The sequence below is a fragment of the Pararge aegeria genome, chromosome 11, assembly GCF_905163445.1.
Source record: "Pararge aegeria chromosome 11, ilParAegt1.1, whole genome shotgun sequence".
Classification (NCBI taxonomy): domain Eukaryota; kingdom Metazoa; phylum Arthropoda; class Insecta; order Lepidoptera; family Nymphalidae; genus Pararge; species Pararge aegeria.
This window is the reverse complement of record NC_053190.1, coordinates 3,857,562-3,883,939: the sequence shown is the minus strand read 5'-3', so window position 1 is coordinate 3,883,939 and position 26,378 is coordinate 3,857,562. Positions and strand designations below refer to the sequence as shown.

General features: G+C 37.5%; 2 protein-coding genes across 3 annotated transcripts in view; one reads left to right on the top strand and one right to left on the bottom strand.

Annotated features, from left to right (window-relative positions):
* The window catches only part of LOC120627536 (ATP-binding cassette sub-family G member 4), a 66,855-nt gene that overhangs the window by 9,638 nt on the left and 30,839 nt on the right, over positions 1 to 26,378 (top strand). For both annotated transcript variants that reach the window (XM_039895541.1, XM_039895540.1), the window contains one exon: positions 17,310 to 17,427. In XM_039895541.1, the coding sequence (XP_039751475.1) occupies positions 17,310 to 17,427 (118 nt within the window). The remainder of the gene's footprint in view (positions 1 to 17,309; positions 17,428 to 26,378) is intronic.
* On the bottom strand, positions 22,765 to 26,317 carry LOC120627537. Its single transcript, XM_039895542.1, has 3 exons — positions 26,073 to 26,317; positions 23,739 to 23,964; positions 22,765 to 23,392 (listed from the first exon to the last, which is right to left on the bottom strand). Exons 1-3 carry the CDS (start codon positions 26,315 to 26,317, stop codon positions 22,814 to 22,816), a joined length of 1,050 nt encoding a protein of 349 aa, XP_039751476.1. The 3' UTR covers positions 22,765 to 22,813.

Here is a 26,378-nt window from a genome sequence, read left to right as displayed (position 1 = left end):
CTGTATCAACTTTCAGATCACCAGCGCACAAGTGGAAATAATAACCAAATAACATATTATGTGTATGTAATAATAAACAGGGGGTAAACTTCTCTTTTTCCATGTTCCCGTGCTTTAGCAGTTGGACACGTTTATAATATCCCGTCAGCAGTGGCGTGCATAGAGGGTAGGCACAGGGTATACAGATGATATGAAATTAAGAAAATTTATGAGAAAGAGATTTCTCCAGAACGAGTTATAAAAAACTTAAGGATATGTATTGTAAGAGTTATAAAAAGCCTACCCTTTAGTATTTATAACTCGTACTGGGGATTTTCTTCACACTATATAATCTACATACCCTCTATGCACGACACTGCCTCTCAGGGGATATAATCGGGGGATATAATTTTTTTCTCCTGCCTGTACTAGCTCTACTGGGAAAAATTAGTATCCTCTCATGCCTAAATGTTTAAGTGTATGAGTTTAAGGCGTAGTTCACCATTATGGCCACGTGCAGATTGGTTAGATTAGTTAGATGCATATGTTTTTTCAACGTTAAAATTTAACAGTGGACTGTATTTGATCCCTCCGATAGGGAGGCCGAAGTTTTTACCACTCGGCTATCATCACTCGGAAGTTTATTTACATGATTGAAAGATCCGGTATGAATAAGGCTGGCTCGAGAGTCATCGAGAGAAATGGTTTTTCAATATCTTAGTTTCTTTACAAGTGTAGAACAAAGTCTCTCCTCTGTTTGCACGCTTTGATCTTTTAAATTACGCAACAGATTTTGATGCAGTTTCTATCAATAGATAGAGTATTTCAAGTCGAAGGTTTATGTTTAGTGTAAATGCATATTTTAGCAGAGAAAAGCCAAGAAATTCAAATATTTGTAACGTGATATCCGTGCGAACACGGCGAGGATCGCTAGTTTGTTTAGTAAAATAAGGCAACAGAACTACAAGCTTATGGATTTAGCGATGACGAAATAAAAACAATGTATTTAAACAATGCAGATTTGAATGTTCATACAAAGGAGTAGGTATTTAACGTCCATCAGTGGTCTTTCTGTTTTGTCTTTATCACTAAAGCTGTAGGTCTACGTTATTTGTCTTTAATCAAAAAATACATGAACTCGATGGCAAATTAGCGCTTGACTGCTTAAAAATAGCACCGATGAAGAATGTTTCAAAATTGGGGGGTTTTATTTTTAGTTTCCGCTGCGTAAACAGTTAGAGATTCGATAAGATCTTGTATCACAAAGTTGTTTCCCATTTAAAGTTCTAAAAAAATATCTGTGAACGCTAGTTCTAATTTTAAAATGAAACAACGGAAAATCAAAATACTAAAGATTAGCACGGGTGGCTATCATCCGAATCGCGACGCTCTAATTAATACACACTGTCTCATGTGTCTTGTACGGAAAGTCTTTGAAGTAGCCGACGGCCGTTTTCAAAGCTTTCTAACTATTTGAGCGGGTAATATAAACCTTTTGTAATAATCCTTCATTGATGTCTATATGAAACTAATCCGCATTTGGCTATTATGGCCCAAAGCTTTTCATTTTACCAGGAAACCCGTGCCTCGTACAGTAATAACGCCTGTAATAACGGGTTGAAAATGATCATGATGATGAATCATGCACAAATATTTACACGGATGTTTGCGGACTGAGAGTAGACTATTGTATTTTAATTATTAAATGAATATTTAAAAAGTTTACCGTCGCAAATAATACCATCAAAGACTGGTTGCTTGGTAATAAATAGCTATAAAATTCTAATAGGTTTGATCAATTTCCTCATTAGTTTCCTATAACATCGCGATATTCTCTGGTAATGCCTACTGCCTACAAACATTTTCCTAATTTGCTTTTCTGAGACCGAAATATTAAAATAATTGGTGTTTTAATGGTTTGGTAATATTTATTATTACACTAAGCTCGTACAGCAATCAACCCATTACCGGCCCACAAAAAGTGACACAATGACAAGGGATTAAGGCCGTAGTTCACCACGCTAGCCCAGTGCGGGTTGGTGGATTGGCCGTAGTTCACCACGCTAGCCCAGTGCGGGTGGATTGGTGTTCGTAGGTCAGGTATATAATATAGAATATTCATTGCTATCGTCGATCAACCTCCTTCCTGCCTTTTTTAACTTTCGAACGCCAAGAATGCGTTCTAAGTTTGAGTTTGGACTTTTTCCTGATTAAAACGCGAGTCCCGTATTAAACACGTCCGCGTTGCTAACCTCCTCCTTTTTGAAGTCTGTTGCTACAGACCTATTTTGTTTAAAAGATGGATTCTTATTTACTAGTCTAGCCCATAGACTCAAATTGGCACTGGACTTCGCGTCGGGTAATTTGGGTTTGTTGGACTAGGAATCCCTGCCTCGGAGAGTGAGCAAGTTAAGTCGTATTCTTACTAATCTATACTGATAATAAAGTGAAAAATTGAATTTGCATATGATTATTGTGAGATTTTTAGTAGTCCTTTTTAAATTTAACTTGTTAATATTTCTTGGCCATTTTCTATTGTGAAACACGATTTACTCAGTATATGACGCTTTTAGACCGCTTCCTAGGATTTCCCAAAGATCAATCGAATGTTGAATATACTATCTTTCCTGTTGTCAAACGTCTCTGTATGAATCATTTCATTAGTATAGCAAGATCGAAACATATGAAGAGTCAGACAGCAACTCATATCACAAAATTAAAATTAGCGTAGCAAGTAAATGCGTGATGTCAGGACATATTGTTGACTTTACAAAAATTGCTAAGATTCTTAGCAATTTTTAAATTTAAATTCATTGTAAAGATCAAGGAGGAGGCAAATAATAAATCACACCGTAAAGATTCTCCCGCTTTTCGTGGAGTTTAGAAAATAAAAATTAATATTCGTGGTACTTTGGTTATGCTTATGACGTAGAATAAAGATAAACGTAGAATTCAGTAGTCACAATAATTATTATTTCCCAGCACTGAGCGCGCTTTTGCACGGGCATATCTTAAGAACAGGTATTATTTGCAAGTCGGATGACATTGAATTATTTTAAGAAATACTTCCTCTTCATGTAATTTTTATCATTTGAAGGGTACAGGGAAATGTCATGTGAAATCCAAAATAAAGTTAATTATAGAAACACTGTCAACCTGCGACTTATTTCGCGTTATATATCGTTTAAACGAAAATCCCGTATAAACGATTTCGTTTTTTAAATCACCGGGTATAAAGCTACACCTATCTCCTGAATTGAGAACTAGACGTAGAAAGTACGCATAGTAGCCATTTCAGAAAGGCGCCCTATGTCTAGCCTTCTCATTCGCACAATATATGCCTCTCTATTTACGTAAATTGTGCGAAAAAGATGATAGCAGCCGCCTTTCCCGAATCCATTCTTTAACGACGCGGGTAATACCAAAGTAAAAGTATTTTCTATAGGCCAACTTAAATAAGTAAATTTTTGTTTTTAGTTTGAGAATTAGGTCCATACTTTTGTAATACCATTTAATATGGAGACATGTACTCAGCATTAAATTACTTAATTGATATGTTGTCATACTTTTTTTATAATGGAGCATGTAATTTGTATGTAATGTCTCGTCCAAGTACATCAATTACAGAGTTCGTATAAAGACATCGGGCGTTCGATATATCGGCTATAACAATAATGATGTCCTTATTGTGAGGGTGTCTAGTATAATGGCGATGGTAAATGTGATTATTTAAGACATTTAGTAGCTTATTAGTAGATTTTTTGTAATATTTGACCAGCCAAGCAGATGGGAAGTCCAAAAAAAGCGCAGGGCATGCAAGGAAGTCTGAGTCCATTAATCTGAGGCGTAAGTGTTAACCTCTCTTGAACATAAATGGTAAACCAGGTGGGGAGGTAACTGTCGCCCATTTTGCGAAAACAATTTGGAAAAATGAATGCTGTTGTATGCTGTCTTAAAAGATTTCGTTATCATCATTTCATTTCACTATTTTATGTGAATACCGGATCGGGCCAAAAATTTTTAGGTATCATGTTTTTTTCTGTTAAAGAATTTTCAGTAGGTATAACACTTAGGAAGGAAAGGCGATAAGAAATTGGCGTTTTCTAACCTCTTGCTTCGTAGAGCATGTTAACCGATTAGTCCCGGTTATTATCATTAACATGTGACGATAGTCGTTGAAACCCACAAACCGCATTGGAGTAAGTAGCCTGTTAGGTCTATTTGAAAATCGTCTCTCCTATAAGAATGGCCCTTGTACCCAGCAGTGGGACGCAGATGTTGATGACTAGCTTTTGCTCCTTAGTTGAATTAATGCCCGGATATACAAAAATCCGGTAGCAACGAATATAATTTGCGGAAATGGTAATGAATTAATTAAAATTCAGTTCACAGTTAAACGCACCTTTAAGGATTTAATTTTGATAACCGTGGCATTTAAATCTGTGAGTAAGAAATTTATTTTTATTTTTATAAAGTTTTGAATAATCCACGTAACCTTTTTCGTACGATTGTGGAAGGATATTGAATTATGATTTAAGGTTTTTCCGAGAAGGTGCAATAAGTTGACACTTGAACATATATACCTATCTTCATTATCATAATATAGTCATCATATAAGGGCATGGTATGGCATATAAGGCATGATGCAGTCTAAGATGCTAGCGGGCTAACCTGATAGTATAAACACTATTCATCATCATCAAACTTAAGGATAGGCATTCTAAGATTTATAAAAAGCCTACCCTCAAGTATTTATAAATCGTACTGGAGATTTTCTTCATTTTATATCATCTGCATACCCTGTGCATACTCTTTATGCACGCCACTGACCATTACCGACCCACTACAGGGCACGGGTCTCCTCCCAACGAGAAGGGATTAAGGCCGTATTCCACCACGCTGGCCCGGTGCGGATTGGTGGTCTCCACATACCTTTGAGAACATTATATAGAACTCTCAGGCATGATGTTTTCCTATACCGTCGAAGCAAGTGATATTATTAATTACTTAAAACGCACATAACTTAGTGAAGTTAGAGTTGCGTTCTGGGATTCGAACTCGGCCCCCCGAAAGTGAAGTCGAGCTCCTCCCCAATGCGCCATCACCGCTTCTTTTCTCTTCTTCTTTTATGCCTACTTATATATTATCAACTTTATTTCTGTTTACATAGCATAAAACAAAGTCGCTCCCGCTGTTTGTACGCTTATATATTTTAAACCTTGCTACGGATTTTAATGTAGTTTTCAGTAAAGATAGATACAGTGATCCAAGAGCTTCCTCTTGGATACTGTATATTTTTAGTAAACATGCATAATATGGTAGAGAAAAGCAAAGAAATTAATAGATTTGTAATTTATGTCGTTGCAAACAAATTTTCGTGCGCTAAAATTGCAAACGCACGCTAAACTATACGTGATATATTAGATTAATGTATTAGTATTATCACTTCAAACTGCTTCACATAAAGAGGTATCTACATAGTGCCCGTGCTAAGTCATGGCGGGTTGCTAGTATAATATAAAGCTGAAGTGTTTGTTTGGTTGAACGCGTTAATCTCAGGAACTACTGTTTCGAATTGGAATAATCTGTTTGTGTTGGATAGCCCATTTATCGTGGAAGGCTAAAGACTAAAAACTTTAAGCTACGACGAATAAGAGCGGAGCAACAATGAAAAATATAGCAATAACAGATGTGCAGACGGTTAAAGTTACGCTAATGTTATGTACAACGGAATTGTTCCTCTTTAAAGTTTAAAAAAAAATCCGCAACACCGCGACAGCATATACCGCATTGTTGTATACGCGAGGGACCGCTAGTAACAAACATAATTGAATATTTCAATAAGAATATTAAAATACTCAACTATGTTTGCCCTAATTAAACCTATTTAATATGTACAAAAATTGTGGGGTTATCGTACACCGAAAAGTTAGCTGATGCTATTTAGTCAGAGTAGAATGTAACGAAGTCCTAAGTCTGACGAGGTATTTGTCACAATATACGAGTTTTTAATTGCCAGCCATCTTATATGCACGACAATTAATAACCGTAGTGCAATGATGAATTTAATTGTGCAGTTGGTAAGATATTGTATTTCGCCTCGTCACCGTTAGTTGTGTAACTTAACGTCGTCATAGGATCTCTGAAAGCTGTACGCTGTGAAAAAAACTAATTGGCCTTGCAAATAAACGTGACATAACGTCGGAATGAGGTTGGAATCGTTATGCATTGATTTTTCAAGCACTGACATTATTTTGAAAAGTGCCTTTTGACAAAACTATGCATTATAAAATTAAGCTTATTTCGCTATACTCCGTGAAATCTAGCAAAATCAGCTTAATTTTCATAATGTATCATGGGATTCCGCAAATTAACGCCTTTTTCTATACAATATTAGGCCACGTTTGCGAACGAAATATATAAACCAGTAGTGTACTTTAACTGCCTCGTAGGTTTAGTGGTTAGCATGTTAATCTACGGAATACCAAGGCACTGGGTTCAAATCCCCGGATATGATAACTGAAATTATAATCTTTGCTCTAATTAGTGATACTTTTGTTACTGATATTTTACTTCCGCATTTTAGGTATTCCGGAACGCAAAAAAATCAGGTTATATATCATTTCCATATCACGAATATTGATTTTTGGCAAGTATTAATAAACAGGATCGACCAGTTTACGTGCTCAGGAAGTAGGTAAACTATAAATTGTCACTTCCTGATAAAGGCGGTCCAAATATGTCCGTAACGAATCCAGACTACCGGATAAACCGCTAACGTCGTACTTGACGCCATCGACTTTTTTTTCATTCCAGTAAAAGCTCATCCTTAACTGTAATCTCACCTGGTATGGTATGATGCAGTCTAAGATGGTAGCGGGCTAACCCGGTAGTATAAACACCTGGTAGTATTCATCGTCATCAACTCAATCCATTACCGGCCCACTACAAAGCACGGGTCTTCTCCCACAATGAGAAGGGGTTTAAGTAAGAGGTTCGCGCTGGTATTTGAACTCGGCTCCCCGAAAGTGAAGTCGTAATCCTACCCACAGGGCTATCACCGCTTAATTGAAACATTACTAATTAACAACATAAACCAAGAAACCCATTATTGTAACATTTTCAACTTTTTGTTGTTTATATATTGTTTTACTTTATCTTATGGAGTCAATATAACTAAATATTCTGTGAACATTTTATCGCTCGTTTGTTCGTCCGAGTCCCAAGGGCACCTTTTGGGTACGGAACCCTAAAATCAAAGAAAACTTGGTTATAAGTTTTACAAAAATCGGTTCCGCCATTTAATCACGAAGAGGAAGGAATTGGTTCTATTTTAATATAAAGAGTGTCTATTTTTAGCAAGAGATAAACGGGATCGGCCGGATAACGTGTTGAGGAAGTAAACTTTGATATATGTTAATTATATCCTTATTTAGGCGGCCCAAATATTTCCATAGCGCATGATCCAGATTACTAAATCACGACCGCCAACGCCGCCCTTGACTTACATTATCTACCGAGACTCCGATCTCATCGGGTTAATGTAAAGCCTCAAAGGTTACGGGCTTTTTTCTGTAATGTCTGAATTAATGACGTTACTTGGCGGGTTTCGGTTTTAATTTGTTTGGATTTTGGTTTCAAGTTGGACTTAATTTGATTCCAAAGTGGTTTTTTTTACTAGGTATTATGAATTCCTTAAATGTGAATAATTAAATACTTGGACACTTGTCTCGTATTTAATTGTCCTTCTTCATCGCCCGCTGTGTCTCCTTATGAGGCTGTTAAGACTTTAGGAGTTAGACACGAGGACCCAGGTCTGCATATTTTGGTTTTTTCTTTGCTGATGTATCCATCAAATAAACAGGAGCTACGGTCACTAGCACTCAAATCCAGACGGATGAAAATAACAAAAACAGCTCCGCTCTTTATGTCGTCCTCCACATAAAGAGCTGAAGACTCGATTCGAAGAAGGAATGCCCCTTGGTCTATCAAGAACAATGACATCCGTCATCATCTGAGGATCAGATGTTAAAAAAAGAACTGCAACAAATTTTCACTACCATTCATCGTTATGGAGGTAAACATCGTGAGGAAACCGGCATGCCTGTGCGTTATCCATACTGTTCTTGAAGTCGTGTGAAGTCTACCGGCGTGGTGGAAGGCCTTTACCCTTCTCATTCTGAGAGTGATACCCGTGCCCTGTAGTGGGTGGTGGGTGGGTTAAACTACTAGCTCATACCCGCGGCTTTCGTCGCGAGGTAATTTAATAAACTTTGCCACGACGAATAAGATACATAATGTTGCACTATTTCAGGACGCTTGTTTGAAGATTTTCTGTGTATTTCCATTAAATACAATCGAGAATTTGCCCATATGAGACCTGTAAATATATAATAATAATAATAATAATAATAAATTCTTTATTGCACACACAAAAACAAAATACAAATAAACACATTTACAGAAATAATAAAAAAAAAAAAAAAAAAAAACTAGTTTAGGTGTGCAAAGGCGGTCTTATCGCTAAAGCGATCTCTCCCAGACAACCTTTGGCGATAGTAGTTATTGGAAGGAACGGGTTGGTGCGGCAATAAAAATTTCTACCTACATAAAAATATTGCAAACTAAACTACATACATGGTATAAATTCTAATACTAAACATATAATTATTATATAAAATATATAGTGTTCATACATATAAATATAATAAACTACATTCTATAACGCTACATACATAAAAAATAGTTTTTCAAACGACTTTTAAAAAGAGGCAAGGATTTTGCCTGACGTATGTCATCAGGTAGGGAATTCCAGAGTCTGACACAATTAGCTGTAAAAGAATTACTATAATATTTCGTGCGACTGTACGGAACCTGTAGTTTGCTGTCGGTGCAGGAACGTAGCCTGTTATTATCAAAAAAGGTAAAACGTTCTTTTAAATATGGCGGAGTCTGAGGAAGAAACAGGATACGATACAACAGAGACAAGGCGTGCATCTCTCTCCGCTGGCCGACCGACAACCACTTTAGTTCAGCGCGGAACTGAGATATGCGGTCGAACTTTCGCAAGCCAAAGATAAAGCTGATGCAAAGGTTCTGCAGCCTATCGAGCTTATTAAGGAGATCCTGCGATAAGTCAAGATAACATGCATCACCATAGTCAATGACAGGTAACAAAATAGAATTGGCAAGAGCGATCTTAGTTTTAATTGGAAGAAGATTCTTCCACCGCCTAAGATAGCCAATAGTGGCACAAATTTTCCGCCCTACCTCAGATACATGAGGTCCCCAAGAAAAGGAACTGTCAATCGTCAGCCCAAGGTTTCTGACCGTATTGCAGTATGGCAAAGCAACCCCATCAAAGTAAACAGATGGAAGGTTATTAAATTTAGTCAGCAAATTGCGATTACCTATGACGATTACTTGTGACTTAACAGGATTTACGGCAAGACCGTAAGATTTGCACCAGTTACAAATATTCGCCAAGTCTGTATTCAGTTTACAAATAGCAGAGGAAATTCCATCAGTGGTTTCTGAGGAGTAGATCTGTAAATCGTCAGCATAGAAATGAAATGAAGAGGAGATAACAGAAGAGACAGAGTTAATAAAAATGGAAAAGAGAAGTGGTGAAAGCAACCCACCCTGTGGAACACCTGCAGTGAGGGGGGAAAACGAGGAACATTTACCATCCAATCTGACACATTGTTGACGACCAAACAGATACGACTGAAACCAGTCAATGGCTTCAGATGATACGTTCACCTTCGACCTAAGCAACGCAAGAAGCAAGTCGTAATTCACATTATTAAAAGCATTGCTAAAGTCAAGAAGAACCAGAATAGTAACCAATTTACTGTCCATCCCTTTCCGAATATCATCACAGACTTTAATTAGTGCTGTGACCGTACTGTGTCATTGTCTAAAGCCAGATTGAAAAGGTGATAGAACGTTATTTTTAGTCAGAAAAAGAGTAAGTTGTTGATTGACAATACGTTCTAAGACTTTAGAAAGAAAAGGAAGAATTGAAATTGGTCGAAAATGTGATAGAGTTGTAGGATTAGCAATTTTAGAAAGAGGGATCACGAACGCCTTCCTCCAACTAGAAGGAAAAGTACAAGTTGATAGAGAATAGTTAAATAAGTGTAATAGAATAGGAGCTAGGCTATCAAGGACCAGGATAATCATCCTACGACCAACTCCATCACTTCCTACGGCATCAGATTTGATGGCCAAAACGTGCTTCTTGACTTCGTCCAAAGTCACTTCTCTGAATTTAAAGGTCGGAAAATCAGGCGCAGGCAGAGATCTTAGATGATTAAGAGTAACTATATATATATAACTATAGATATATCTTGGTAATTCGATGTTTTCCAGGTCCAAAAGTACTTTATACTCCTCTCCGTCCTTTTATTACTTATTAGCTTTTTAAGGGAAACAAACTGTACTTTTACACATAAGAGTACCTAATACCGTGTTTTTATATCACATAAATCAATGAAGTTACCACAACTTAGTTATACATATATGATAACATTAACCACAATTGCTCAGGGGGAAAAACAAAAACTTTAACAGCTTGCAACACTCATTTTGCCGTATTTATATTCCCAAAAGTACCAATTTTGACGTGAAAAATGTCCGTCTCTTAATAATAATCGCTATGTCAGACTTCAAATCGATTGGTTATTGTGTTATGACGCGATTGAAGGACGATTTTTCGCGCACAAATACGAATGTTCCTGTAAACTACCCACGGGAATTTGTTTTTTTTTTCATTACTAAAAAGCCTATGTTATTCTCGGTCGTTTCAACTCTATGCCAAAAAGATGTGCAAGGACAAACAAACAAACTCACTTTCGCATTTATATAATTAGTTAAGATTAGGATAACTATAGAAGTATGCACAAGTGTTATATAGATAATATTTGTGTAACGTAGTTATTGCATCGTATGGTGTAGTAGTCGTTATCAAATTAACAATATACGAGTATATGCGTTTGCGGTCATGTTCTCATATCAATGACCAAGTAACGTTTCGGTTTACAGTTCAAAGTCCCGTCACGCAATATAGGTATACTTATTATTTACAGTGCCAATTGATATTCAAACACAATGTACTAATATTATTAATGTGAAAGTGTCTTTGTTTATTACCAATTATATTTTAACATAACCAATCTCGGCAAAATTTGGTATAGAGGTTGCTTCGTGAAGACGGATAGTACTTTCTCTCTCGGGAAAACTGTAGATTCCGAATCAAAATCAGTCCTGCCATTTCGGAGATTTTCCAAACAAAAAGAGCTATATACAACAGCTCCTTTGTAAGTAGATACATTTTACATTTCTTTCTAATAAAAAGCTGTCATTTTGATATTCAATTTTATTCAACTTCATTCATCATCATGACAACCAATGGACGTCCACAGCTGGACTCGGGGTCTGGGTCTTTCGTAGGGAGCTCCAAATACCACGGTCTGGTGCCCCTTGAGTCCAGCGGCTCGCTGCGACTCGTTTGACAGATATAGATGTTACGTGCTATTTAGTACCGGTTTACGGATAAACCCGATTGGGTTATTGTTACGCTGTAATAGATGTATTATTATGTTTATTTTAAAATTGATATTTTTCTTATACTAAATAAATAGGAAATGCTGCTATAGGTGTTTTTTTGTAAAAACTATTGGGTGTTCAAGTGAACCGGTGAACCGATTACGATAATTTTTTTGTTAGAATAGTGAATAAGTCGACATTTTTGTTAGCTATATTTGATGGAAATCGGTCATATATGTGGGTTTAACCATTGATCCCTAACGATGGGCTTAACCAATTTAAATATCACTTGCTTCAACGGTAAAAAAAAACATCGTGTGTAGCTCATTGGCACTGGGCAAACGTCGTGAGGAAACCGGCATGCCTGAGAGTTCTCCATAATGTGTTCAAAGGTGTGTGAAGTCCACCAAACCGATTTTTTTTTTTCAAAACAAAATGTAGTACCCAGTAGGTACCCATATGGGAAGCAAATGAAAGGGCTTACCTAGTAGGATAATGTACACTATAATGGAACTCGGGGGGTTTTGAATTGTTATTTTATATAATTATTATTTATTTTAATAGCGGCGATATCCCGATAAGTAGGACTTCAAATTCACTTTGGTGGACTTCACTTCTAACTTTTCTAAGTTATTTGCGTTTAAACTAATTAAAATTACCCTACCCTATTGGCACTGGGCTAGCGTGGTGGACTACGGCCTTAACCCCTTCTCATTGTGGGAGACCCGTGCTCTGTAGTGGGCCAGTAATGGGTCGATATGACGATGATGGTGATTATTATTTTCTTATTGTTAAAAAGAGTTCATTATGGTAGGTTTACATACAAATATTTACATTCCTAAATCCTTTGAGTTTTTAATGAAACTTATTTACTTTGATTGTGATATCTGGCATACAAATTATCTTTGTCCTCTAGAATAAAATGATAATTGTAAACACAATTAGTCAATGGTAACGACCTTGCGCACTATAGGTAGGTAATTATATTTTTCCATATTTTTTCCGCAAGTGTCGTTAAATGCGCTGCTAAAATTCTTGATCATTTAAACTCGTTTTACCGGCTCCGATAAAGGAATATGGGTAGATTTTTAGTTATTTGAACTGTATAGATGTTATTTTAAGCAATTAAAACATCACTTGCTTCAACGGTGAAGGAAAACATCGTTGGGAAACCAGCATACCTGAGAGTTCTCTCATATTCTCAAATTCTGAAAGTTGTGGTAAGTCCACCAATCCGCACTGTGCTAGCGTGGTGGGCCACGGCCATATAATATGATGAACTGTTTAGAAAGCTTCGATATTGTGATTTAGAATAAGTTATTTCTTCTTTTTGGCTTCTTAACTTTTCCTTACCTTGAAGGAAATCAATTTGAAAATAACAAAAAAGTGGGTAGGGAACCCACTTTTTTTTCAAGTTGGTCTTCGTTTTTGGTTTTGTTAACATCTAATTATCTAACCTCATGTTTATAGTTTATGAGATGGTCTATATTACTATACTCTTTGAATATACTTGACTTTTGAAAAAGAAAAAGTAAAGTATATGTAAAAAATAGAAGCAATTATTGTTATGTGGGGTAGAACTACCTACAAGATTGTAAATTAAATTAAATTTGTCTTTTTTTAATGATTCTTTGTACTCATTCGATGTTCTTCTTTATACCTAGTTCACGATTTATATTGAAGCATCAAAACCACTCCACTTTAGTAGTATTACTCAAATAGACGGTTAGTCACTTTACTCGATTTAGCAGTTGATTTTAAGATAACGTTTTTCACAAATCCCGTCCCGTTTTCCTGGGATAAAAAGTAGCCTATGTTACTCTCCGTCCCTTCAACCAATTCTAATCATCTCTTCAACTAAATAAAAATGTCTAAATCAAGTCAAACATACAAAAATACAAACACACTTTTACGTTTATAATACCTATTACTTAAGATTTTGGTAAGATACTCTAAAAATCAACCTATCATTCGCATTTCTTATCGATAAGCGCTACTTGTTCTTATCAGGTAGATTAATAATAAAAGAATGCAATTATTATCTATCGCACATGGCAACACAATGAACAGTTCCAGTTAGCGAACACCCTGTAGCAACCGGCTGCGATTTCATAACAAAGCTCTTTGTCCATAGTACAGCAAACAGGACAAAGATAAATTATTGTTTCGACTAGATACACTATCGCACAACGTGGCATCATTTCAAGTCGTACAAAACAGATTAAAAATTGTACAAAAAAAGAATTACTTCAAAATACGTAAATTTAAAGTATAACAATATTTTTTTCTTCAAATTATATCTTCCCTAATCTAGCTTTATTGATATATTGATTATTCGTATTCTTTACTCACGCATACACAAACACACTCACTCTTATAACACACATACACAAACGCACACACACACACACGCGTATGGACGCAAACACGCGCGCGCACTCACACAAACGCAAAATTAACATTGTTTTATGTTAATTGACCTAAATTTTAGTGTATATATACTTATTTTAAAGTACAACTTACATCTTATTCACATATCATGGATACTGATACTTAATTGAAGAACGGAGTGTTCTGATACAGGTATAGTACTACTACATCTAAAAAAAGGTTCCAAACTTACATAGTTATTAAAACTGTAAAAAAATATTTAAAATGAACTATTTTTGATTTTTGAAAGGCAGCTATGGAGAGCATATTTTCATTTAAAAAGAAAACTGCCGTCACGAGATACTTGGCAGATGTTAAATATTAAACTTGATATCAGGTAGACCTAATAAAAGAAATTTCTATTGAGTTAAAATAAAAAAAACAAAGAACCTACTTTTTTTACGCTTTTTAGTGGCTAAGTTTTAAAAACCAAATGTCAACTGCTTATAACATTTTACAAAGGATTTCCTTTCCCGAATATGGGGCTTCAATGGTTGAGAAGTTCTTCCGGCACTTCACCATCAGCAACTTTATTGAGACGAGCATAAATTTCTCACAAACCATATACTCTACCATATATATATATAATCGAATCGCCCCGTGCAATACTTATTATTGTGTAGTTTCGGTGGCCATCCGTGGTCGTAATCAGCAGTTTCACTTGATCATACGGTCTTTTCCTAAAGCAAATGCTTAAGTTACTTTGAAAAATACTCATATCGCTATATAGGTGTCCTATAATTTTTGAAGAGTTCTCTCGATTTCACCAGGATCTCTTCAACAGATGAAAATGGGACCACACGGAAATTTTACATTTCAAACAAAAAATTACAAGCGAATTGAGAGCCTCCTCCTTTTTTGTAAGTCAGTTATAAAATTGAATTTCGTGAGTTTAATTCAAATGTTATTTTTTTTTATTACTTAAATTATAATAATAATCCTTGATGCAAAAGAAGCACATATGTGAAGGCGTATGAGTGCGTTATGCCGATTTCCGTGACGACATACATACAAAATCAAATTCGTGTTAAAAATGGTCTAAGAAATGGTCAAAGTATAATGGCCACTGAACAGCGGTAAAATCTGTATGTAAATTAGATACAAGAAATCTATAGTCAACTGAGAACCTTATCGATCATTTTTGGAAAAAACAGTCAATTGCGATCGCAATCTAAACTGCCTCGTTGGTTCGGTGGCTAGCACGATCAACTACAGAACACGAGGTTCTTGGTTTGAGTGCCGGGTCTTGCAAAACTTTTCCTTTGAAAAATTGAATGCAAGTCCGAAGTCAGTTAATTGTCTGTGTCCACCCCCGTGACTTGGAGAGCACGTTTAGCCTTCGGTGCAATAATAATCGATAAACCTCACCAAACCGCCGCCTGACAAAAGAAGCCTGGTGGTCCCAAAAGCCTCTCTCCTATGTGAAAGGTGTCCAGCAGTGGAAGGTTGATAGGCTATATGATGAGGCAACATTTTTATATTAATACTCCGTACGTGCAAACTGTATAAAACTGATCGAAATATAAGTTTACCTTGAAATAATTCCACACTGGATTATAAATTAATGATTTCGAATTTATTCAGTCACCAACCAGACATACATTAGTGCCATGAAAATTTGGTTTGGAAAACAGTACTTTTTTTGTTAACTTTTAAGCAGTATTATATATTACCTATACATGTTATAAGTTTTAGTACTTAATATTAACTTCAACTTGATATTTGACGACCTGGTGCAACAGTGAGCGCTGTGAATTTAAGTAGGAGTTTCCGGGCTCGATTCCTAGCAGGGGCAATTTGGGAATTTATAATTTCTAATTTTTCCCTGTTTTGGTCTGCTGGGAGGTTTTGGACGTGGCTACCACCCTACCGACAAAGACGTGCCGCTAAGCGATTTAGTGGTCCGGTGCGATGTCGCGTAGAATCCGATTAGGGGTACGACTACCATACTCATACTCTCATACTCATACTCATTTACATAAAGGAAATTGCATACAATTCTACAATAAACTACCAATTGATATCTTGGAGATGTCTCTTAAAAAGTTCAAAGTTTGTATTAAACGTAAGCTTATAGAAAAGTCCTATTATAGTATAAAGGACTACGTAAACGATAAAAAAGCTTGGGTGTAAATTATTGCTCTAACCAGGTTGCTCTTCTAATAATTTAAAATGATATTGTGAGATGGTGATAACAAAAAAAAATCACACGGCTAAGTTTGTTGTGGGCTTCTTCTTAGACCAGGACGCGATTGGAACCCTCGTAGCTTTAGTTTTAAGTTTACGAATGTGGTTATCGCCATCATCTCACTACCGTGTGGTTCTTATGTACGCATCAAAAGTGCCACCTGTTAACTTGAATAAAGATATTTTTGACTTTGACTTTGACTTTACTCCCTAACAGGTAAGATTGCAGTCAAAGGCTAACGTGTAGTGGACCGTATTTTCTTGGAAGAATGGCATTGATACAATGATAGGCATACCGACAGACGAACAACAAACTGTTAAAAAATAAACCAGAAAAAATGCTATGTATAAGGACTCTCTGTTATCTTATCAGTAATCAAGTATCAGAGTCACGTGTGTTACTTACAGTGATCATGTTAGTCACTGTATTACGTACCGACAGTTGTACGTAAACTGGAATTTGCCCTATGAGTAAACATTGTACTTATGCCGAGTTGCATGGCCTACACAGACAAAAATAAAAACATTATTTTTCATTAAAAATATTAAAAAAGGATCACAAATAAAACATTCATCATCATTACAGGGTACAGGTTTTAGAGCATAGATCCACCACGCTGCTCGAATGTGGGTTGGTGGGCTTTGACGACTATCTAGACCTATGTCTATTGTTGGTTATTTTGTGAATAGCACGACAAATGGGTGCGTCGACGGCCTCTCTTATCTGGTCTGACCAACATCCTGGGTTCCGGCCGCGGGGTCTCTTTCCTTCGATCTTACCAGTGATCCATAAGCTTTTGAAAACTGCTGTAATTTTGGCAATGTGACCGCAGTAATCGAGTATCCGCCGCAGATACTCGGGACTCTGCCCGACGCTAAAACGACAGAGTCCCGACGCTAAAACGACAGAGTCATAGAAGTTCGACGTGTCTTGAAGTGACGGGGTGTTGACGTTTGGCGTGCGTTCGTGCCTTTGTGTGTTTGATGAAAATCGGTGCAAGGAATTGTCTAAAAATGGCGGATTTCATATTTTTGCACAACCACTCAAATATGGGTATCAAATTAAAGGGAGTGAATAATGTACACTATATTGAATCTGGAAGGTTTTGTTATCCTCCCTATCAATATATAATATAAATAATAAATAATGTTTTTTCCTACAGATGTGAAGACAATCCTCAAATCGGTGTCAGGGAGGCTGCGCTCCGGCGAGCTGACGGCCATCATGGGTCCATCGGGTGCCGGGAAGTCCACACTGCTCAACATCCTTACTGGATACAAGTAAGTATAGATTTAACTTTAACCGTGCATGACCGGATTCGATTTCAGTATGCGTTACAATTTGCATTTTTTTTGCAATGTCATTTATTCCACGGGCAGATCAGAATACACTTGCTTCCACCCCACTTCTACTCGCGGGTGTCGTACGAGGCGACTAAGAAAATATCACAGAGAACGGGCAGCCGCGTCCTCTGTGCTACTGCAGGGCTAGCACAGGAAGGAGAAAAAAATTATGTCCCCCGATTATATCCCCTGACAGGGGATATAAATAACGTGTCCACTTCCTAAAGCACGAAAAAGAAGCAGAAGTTTTTTTTATGAAAATTGAGCTTAATTTGTTCTAAAGAATCTATATGGTGTTATTTATCATTTCTTCAATCCTTATACTCCACACCAAACAGATTTACAGAAATCTACCCTCTACGCACGTTTCGCTACGAAACCGGAGCATCCTCAGGAGATGTTTACTTTACAATTAATAATTATTAAGTCAGCATCTCCTATCCGATATATATATTATATTTGGATATTATTTTAACTTGTACGCCAATGAGAGTTGATTAAGCCGTGGGAGAAGACATTTTTTTATGTCGTCCACGGGGAGATAATTTTCTCCTGCCCATAGCCGTGCTGCCACCACTGCGATCACCAATCCGTCTATTCAATGTTGTGATTATGGGCAAAACCCTCCCGTTGGGAGAGGCCATTAATCCGGCAATGGACTGTAACGGCTATTGATTATTTTATATGCCCAACTGATATACTCGTACGTCAAGAACGGTATTGTAGCGGCCGGATTACAGTATAGTATTCGCTTGCGTGAAGCGGTGATAGCCAAGTGCTGAAAAACGCAGAAACCTTATGGCGTTTAAGTATCCAATGCTTCAGCATGCAAGCTATCTCTGCATCAAAGTGTGTAATTTCCGACTAAACAATGATTAGTCTAAAAGTCCACCAACAGATTAACGTCGAACCTAGCCAAAGGTCCAAGCCCTCGCAGGAGGCACCCTCGGATCGAAGTCTCCCACTTCCTCCCCCCGATGTCGTCGAGCTCTGGGGCTCTTCTCATGGCGAGCTTTCGCGCTCGTCCCACTCCCCCGATGACGCTGTCGAAACCCCTCAGGTGTTTATTGGCAAGTGTCCATCGGAAAATCGAACCAAACCTTGTGTCATGGTCGGTGCAGCGGTACAGCCAGACGTAGTTAGTATGCATAATATGTTAACAAAATTAATGGCACTGGCAACAGTTTTTATATTATGAGACTTTTGTTTTAGACAAGGCATTGTGAGACTCTTGTGCCTACATTTTTTACTGCGAGTCGCTCGAACGGTGCAAAGTTCACTTTTGTACTCGTATTTTATTTAATTATAAGAATTAATACAAATATCATTCTAGATATATAACTTAAAATACAAGTAATTGAAGGGTGGGATGGGTGTGTAGTCTACCAATCCGCACCTGGCCAGCGTGCTAGACTACGGGCTAAACCCATCATTCTGAGAGTTGACCCGTGCCCTGTAGTGGACCGGTAATCGGGTTGACGATGATGATGATGATGAAATACTTTGTATGGTTTTGATTTTCATGAGCAGCAATATTATCATACGAGATATGGAAATTAGAGCATTGACCCACTATGCTGCTTAATTTTTCTTTTATTTCAAAAAATCTCTTTGCACACAACTACAAGTTGAGGAAATAAAAGAAATATAGAAACACAAAGACAGAAACAGAATACAAAAAACGAAAAAGCTTATATATAATTTACTACATACCATAGATACATAAATTTAGTAAAGTAAAAATTAGTAAAGGTATGTTACAAGTTGGCACTGGAAAATATAGTGAGACTTAACATATTGTTTAAATATAGACTTACGTATATTTATTGGGAATAGGCATGATGATTTATTTTGAGAAACCATAACCATAATACAATTAGAGTCTAAGCTTAATCAGAAGCAGTTCATCCGGAGCCCATTAATGTCCCACTGCTCAGTACAGTTCTTGCCTCTCATAGAAGATACGGTTTTAGAGCATAGTCGATATAGCATAGGGTAATTTAAATTGTAAGTGTTCTGTTATTATTGCAAGCAAAAGAATTTCAACATCAGAATATACTTGAAATGATCAATTTCAAAGAGAAAACAGCATGTCGGTATTGTAAGCAAGGTTTGTTTTGTAGATAGTGATGTGATGTCCCCGGTGAATGGAGTACTGTAGGTAGCTATTTAGATAAGGCGTCGCACAAACGTAGACACTTGCTGTTACCGAAGCTGGAAACCATGACCGATAGCAGTCATAGGGAACTGCGCGCTAAGCTACTGCGCTATGATATTGTATCCGCATCGGACATCATCATCATCATCTTTACTATTACGATATTTCTATCGTAATAGTAAAGATGATGATGATGATGAATAAATAAATAGGGGCAAAAATAAAACAATTCTTAGTCGTCCACTCTAAGCTTAGTGGCCGTGGTTATAGGTAGATATTATAGCAGCTCTTGCGATCTACCTCCAGCGATTTCTAATGTTATATCTTCATGATCTGTTGTAATACTAGACCAAGAAGGCAATTTTTATTTGTTAATAACGAATCTGGGAGTCCAACCAATTCAAATTTCTCTTTTAACTATAGAGGACTAGAGGGATAAAAAAACACAGTACAGATAAGAAATGTACAAATTCGGGTGAAGTTTGATAGGTAACCGCTTGAGACGGTAAATATCGAGTGTGGAACCTCTCGTTTTAAATACAAACATGAAATATTCACGATTTAGTGTGAGTAGCTGTGTCCCGTGTAGTTAGTAAAAATGAATGTAGTTAGTAAGAAGCTTCTACGCGTGTACAGCGCCTAAATGTACGTTTTCACCTCTTTGCCGCTGTGACACAATTCGCATCACTTTCTTTTCATGCCGCAAAAACAGCCTAATGCATGAGTTTACCGTATTTCTTCATGTATCCTAACTTATATTATAAATTGGAAAGTGTGCTTGTTTGTTTATTTTTACTTCCTTCACTCCCTAACTAAGCAATCAATGAATGGTCGGAGAGTAACATAGTTTGATTCTTATCCCAGAAAAACAAACGGTTCTCGCGGGATTTGTAAAGAACCGTTAATAACGCGGACGAAGAACGCGGGCAATAGCGTGCTTTATAAGTAGCGAAAAACGGTGATAGCCCAGTGGTGAGGACTCCGGCTTCATTTCCGAGGGGTCGAGTTCTCAACGACTTAGGGATAGAGTCTTTAGAAAAGAGGCAGTTGAAACCGTGCTGGATCCTGAGGAATGTTTTGGGCCTGAAGCTTCCAATAATGAGGATCCAGACAATTTAAATTTAGAGGAGTTGACAGCTGCTGCGGGGCGCAGAGCGGCTGCGATTATTCATGTTGCTACTTAATCTGGTCATTTGAATGGCATCTTTGGTTAATGCCCTAAAGAATCGGCTTCGGCGTTGCAGAATTTTGTCGATACGCTTGGTAACAGAACGGAGTCTGAGAAAGTCATAATACTTTATTACATAATATTTACTGTCTATAAAAGTAGAAAATATATAAATACAATTTTTTTTCCTTTTGACTGATAACAAAACCCTGTTACCGAATCGAATTTGTTGAACATTATATTGCACTAATCTGAAAGTATATCTATACTTTTTAAATTAAAATAAAAAAGATAGTTTATGGAGAATTACTGAGTTCCGAGGTTAATTATGAGCCTCCTCCACCAATACGGACTGGGCCAGCGTGGTGGACTGCGGCCTTTCTCATTGTGGGAGGGGACCCGTGGCCTGTAGTAGGCCGGTAATGGGTTGATATGACGTAGAGCCTTCTCCAATTTAGAAGTTGGTTAAAATTGGTGTAAAACGGAAAAGCGCACCGCTCGGTGCTCTCAAACGGCCCGTTTCCTTGAGATAGTTACGCAAATTGCTAACCTACGTTAACATTGCACACTGCGTAATGTGTGTATAGCAAGCACCACTCTCGTTTGAAGTTACTTTTATGCGTGTGCAATACGCTTCTGGAGCGTTCTGTGTGACGTACGAATAATGTAAAGACGTACGAATAATGCGAAACTTCATAACCCAAATAAATCATAATTATCTTATTAAAAACACATTAGCGGACACGTGTCTCCTCTCACAATGAGATAGGTTTTAGAGCGTAGTCCATCGCATTGGCCAAGTACGGATCAAGTTTTAGAACACTATCTATCTCCGTAAGGAAAAAAGGAGAATCAGATCAAATTATGAACTGGAGAAAAAGTTCTGCAATCTTTAAGGAATATATCAGTTGCGTCCTTTTGCATTTTATTCTCGATTACCGAATATAACAATGAATAAAATTGAAATAAAGTCGAATCAGAAATATATTCTTGTCCCCTTATAAGGCAGTTTATTTTTTCATAATTTTAGGGGTATAGTGATATTTTAAAAGGTGAGGGAAAATATCGTGAGGAAACCTGTATGCCTGAGAGCGTTCATAGCGTTCCCAAAGGCGTGTGAAGTCCTTGACTGTCACTAATACACTCCCACTTTGGGAGGCTTTGGCCGTGGCTGGTTTTGATAGCCGGTTGGCGCAGTGGGCAGCGACCATGCTTTCTGCTACCAAGACCGTGGGTTCGATTCCCACAACGGGAAAAAAGTTTGAACATAAATGTTCATCAGTGTCTGGGTGTTTATCTGCATATTATAAGTATTGATGTGTATTATATTCATAAAAATATTCATCAGTCATCTTAGTACCCATAACACAAGCTACGCTTACTTTGGGGCTAGATGGCTATGTGTGCATTGTCATAGTATATTTATATTTATTTAATTAGTATCGAGACGTGACACCAAGCTACTTATTATGTATTGATGAAAGAGTTAAATGTTCCTGGGACTCCGCCATTTCATATATAATTTCAAATATAATATAAAATTAAGTAGTGAATATTAATATATTCACTACTTAATTTTATATTATATTTAAAATTCATTAATATCACTTTCAAATTTTATTGTGATGTAAGTTATGTACGTTACTTCCTTCAGAAAAAAATCCGAGTAACTTCCTAGTCGCGCCTAAAGAAGTTTTACTTCAATAAACGTGACACAAAGTAGAAATACTTAGATACTGCGTTACTTCAGACTCTATCTTCCGAATCCGGTAGGTAGACATCCTTTATTTTCCCGCGGTAAAAAGAATATGTACTCTCTCCGTCTCCAGGATGAGTCAAGAACGCTGCAGCGGTTAGGAGCCGATAATAGGTTGCACATAAACAGACGCCCTTATAATATTAGCACATAATTATGGATTGAAAGCAAAAATATATAATATTTTTTTAAACATTCTTTATTAAAAACATAATTTCATAAAAAAAAAAAACTTCTGTTCTCAATCTCCGAACTCAGTTTCTCGCCTGTGCGTATCATTTTCGAGATTGCAATGCAAAAAGGTGATGGGAAATTTACAGTCCACATCTGAAGTTGAATCATTGGTTTTGACTGAAATCGGATCCGATTTCTGTATTGACGAACTTGGGGGATCCGCCAAATCTTCAGCACCGGACATTTCGTCGGGTGACGTTCGGATGTAATACGAGCTGGCCTCGTTGATGCGCACGGAATGTTTATGTAGGCTGCCCAGTTCAGCTTCAAAAAGCACGTCATTGATAGCCTTCTTCGCATACAACCTTTGAAGAGGATCCAGCCTTGCCAATGTTTGGGACCATTCTAACGCTAGTGGGTTCGAGATTTTGGGGCACTGGTGCTGGTTTTGGTAGGGATTGGGTGAATAGTGGCTGGGACGGAACTTCTCTTGATATAATTTCTTCCTCATTTTTAGCGTCGGGACCGGTGACCTCGATTTGGGCTCCGAACATAGTGATTGTAGTATACTCTTTGGCTTCGATGATCTGTTTTCCTGGATACTTTGCGTGCTCTCAGTTTTCTCAACTCTTTGCATCCTTTCATCCTGTAATTTTATATATATATATATTTAGCTATCAGAAAATTTGACTTTTTCCATTCATAGTTGTTATTCTGTCGTCCTCTCTGGCGCATTGGTGGGCGTCGTCGTCTTATTAATGGGAGGTACTGAGTACGATCTCCGCCAGGTGCTATTTTAGAATTTATAATTTCCGTATTGTCGGAGTATACTAGGTCGGCACGTTCCAGACAAGACTACATAAAATTCAGAAGATAACTCCCAAATTGGCTTTGACGGGACTCGAACCCAGGACCTGTGAGTAGGTATAACAAGCTCATTTCTCACGAGTGCGCCAGGGGAGCTTGCCAAATTTAATGTTGAAAGGAATTACCTGGTCATCGTCGTTTTCCAATTTTCTTAAAAAGTTTAAATACGGGAAATACCATACTTTAGGATAATATACAATGCTCCCTCCCGTCTTCATCGATGCGATGTATTTTTTCAACTCCCTTCGGTAATTGGACCGTAGGGAGTTTATTTTCTTTTTAATGTCTTCTATTGTGGCGTAAGGTTTAACCTTTTGATATATCGGCAGCAGTTGTCCTAAAGCTCGGTATCTGAAAAGAATTTCCGTATAAGCTTGCTCTCTGGACACGGGGCATAAGAGGAAAACTTCTTTATCTAACAGGAAATCAGAAATAGTACACGGACGTCGCCAAGTTTCAATAAAATTACAACTTGAGCATTTGTTCGCAATCGTAATCTATACTTAAAATGTGTCGTAACAGTTTTGTAAGTAACATATCACGTTGCGTGGTTATGGTTTGATATAATTATATTTTCATCATTTTTTGACGACCTCCCTGGTGCAGCGGTGAGTGCTGTGGGTCTGAGTTTGAGGTCCCGGGTTCGATCCCCGACAGGATCTTTTAGGGAATTTATAATTTCTGAATTTTCTCTAGTTGGATAATTTCTGAATTTTCTCTGGTTGGATCATTTCTGAATTTTCTCTGGTTGGATCATTTCTGAATTTTCTCTGGTTGGATAATTTCTGAATTTTCTCTGGTTGGAGGCTTCAGCCGTGGTTAGGTCTAACTCTACCGACAAGGTCGTGCCGCCGAGCGATTTAGTGTTCCGGTACGATGGCGTTGAAATCGATTAGGGATGTAGGTTTAATATAACTACCGTACCCCTAACAGATTAGCCTGCTACCATCTTTTACCGTATCATCACATACCGTAAGATGAGATTGCAGACGTACCGGAACGCCAAATCGCATAGCGGCACGTCTTTGTCGGTAGGGTCGTAACTAGCCCCTGCCGAAGCCTTGTACCAGATCAATTTCAGAAATTGAAAAATCCTAAATTGCTTCTGCCGGGAATCGAACCCGGACCTCCAATTTAACGTGTTGGGATCTTAGGGTTGCCTTTAACGTCTGATGGGCAGACAACTCCAATTTACAAAATCCGGACGAATACTGCGAATTTCTTGCCAGAAAAACTCAAAACCTAATAATTACATTTAGTTCGAATCTGGGTAAACTTAAAACATTCTAATCGAAACACAAATAAACTGGAACGGACGGTAAACTATTTCAAATGATAAAATAAACGGTTCGACGGAGATATGAAGATATAGATAAGCTATAATATCGCCAAATAAAAAATTACGCCGTTTTGATAACCTCCTTCGGTATCCTATTGATAATTTAAAGTGCAACTCGAGTAATTCAATGACACACTCTGTTCTGTGATGGCAATGGCGAATGACCACAGAGTAGGGCTAGCTACTCTGTTTTCGTCCCGGCGACTTCGCCTTTCTTCGTTTCGTTTTCCCGCGGAACCACGCTTAGGTATCCTACGTTCATCAATAGGTTTTAAGGTATATTAAGTGCTAAATTTCCAAGATCGTTGCATTGGTTGAGAATACATGAAAAACATAAAAACTAGTTGTATTTCGAGCGAAATGTGACAAAAAATAGATATAGTTTATGCAGTAGGCGTCATCTTCATTTGCAATGTATGTTTTTGTCTTTTTTTAATTCCACTGCAAAGAATACCCTTATTTAAAAAATAACATATTTGTCTAAACTGACATGAATAAAAAAGGAAATTACCCATACTTCCTTCGTATTCTTTTGATTTTTTATTTTTTTTTATTATAAAAAAACTGGTGAACTGTTTCTTCTAATAATCTTATCTTATATTAAGTAAGAAGCTTTATAAAAATACTAGATGTGCCCTGCGGCTTTGCCCGCGTAATTTTGGGAGACAGCGTACTGCTTCATAGTCTACACCTATAGTCATATATGAGATTTATTCACAAACATTTTTTTAAATTACGTAATTTTTTTCCAATGAAAAGTATACTATGTTATTTCTAATACCTCCAAGAATATGTATTAAAAGTTTCATGAAGATCGGTTCAGTAGTTTAGTGAAAGCGTAACAAAGAAACTTGCATTCACATTTATAATATTAGTAGGGATCGTTTCAAATGTTTGCGAAAACACATACATTTAAATATGTAGGTATGTTTCTTTCGGAGCTTTCCAGACTGTACTATACTAATCGAACGTAAAATGGACAATCGACCCTTTATTGCTACAATATATGAAGACGAGTGGCGACCGATACGTAGCAGGGCCCCCCTCCAAACGTCAAGCGCCCCGCAGCAATGAAGCTCGCGCGATTGACTAACAAACGTAGGCAATATGAAACTGGTACCTTTCAAATCTATTGCTGTAGCGGATATCCGACGTGTCCCACAACTGTGGCAACGATTCGTACTTTAATATGAACTCCTTCTCGGGCTCCGCGTTGTAGTGCGGCGGAGTCTGCGGGTCGGCATGCTCCGCTCCGGGCGACGACGCGGACGCGCTGTCGTAACACTCGTCCGCCTCCATCGCCGGCCGGGCGCTGACTGACGGAATGTAGGATGATTGAACGCGCTCCGCCATTACGCGTGACATTGATTGATTGACTGCGTCGCTGGCCTTCGTTCGTAATAAGCCGCTGATCGGAAGAGGTAGT

Coding starts and splice junctions, on each gene's coding strand:
- LOC120627537 (XM_039895542.1), bottom strand. CDS start 26,317: ATGTCACGCGTAATGGCGGAGCGCGTTCAATCATCCTACATTCCGTCA. Junction 23,965..26,072: donor TACAGCAATAGATTTGAAAG/GTACCAGTTTCA, acceptor AATTCTTTTCAG/ATACCGAGCTTTAGGACAAC. Junction 23,393..23,738: donor TGGAAAACGACGATGACCAG/GTAATTCCTTTC, acceptor ATAAAATTACAG/GATGAAAGGATGCAAAGAGT.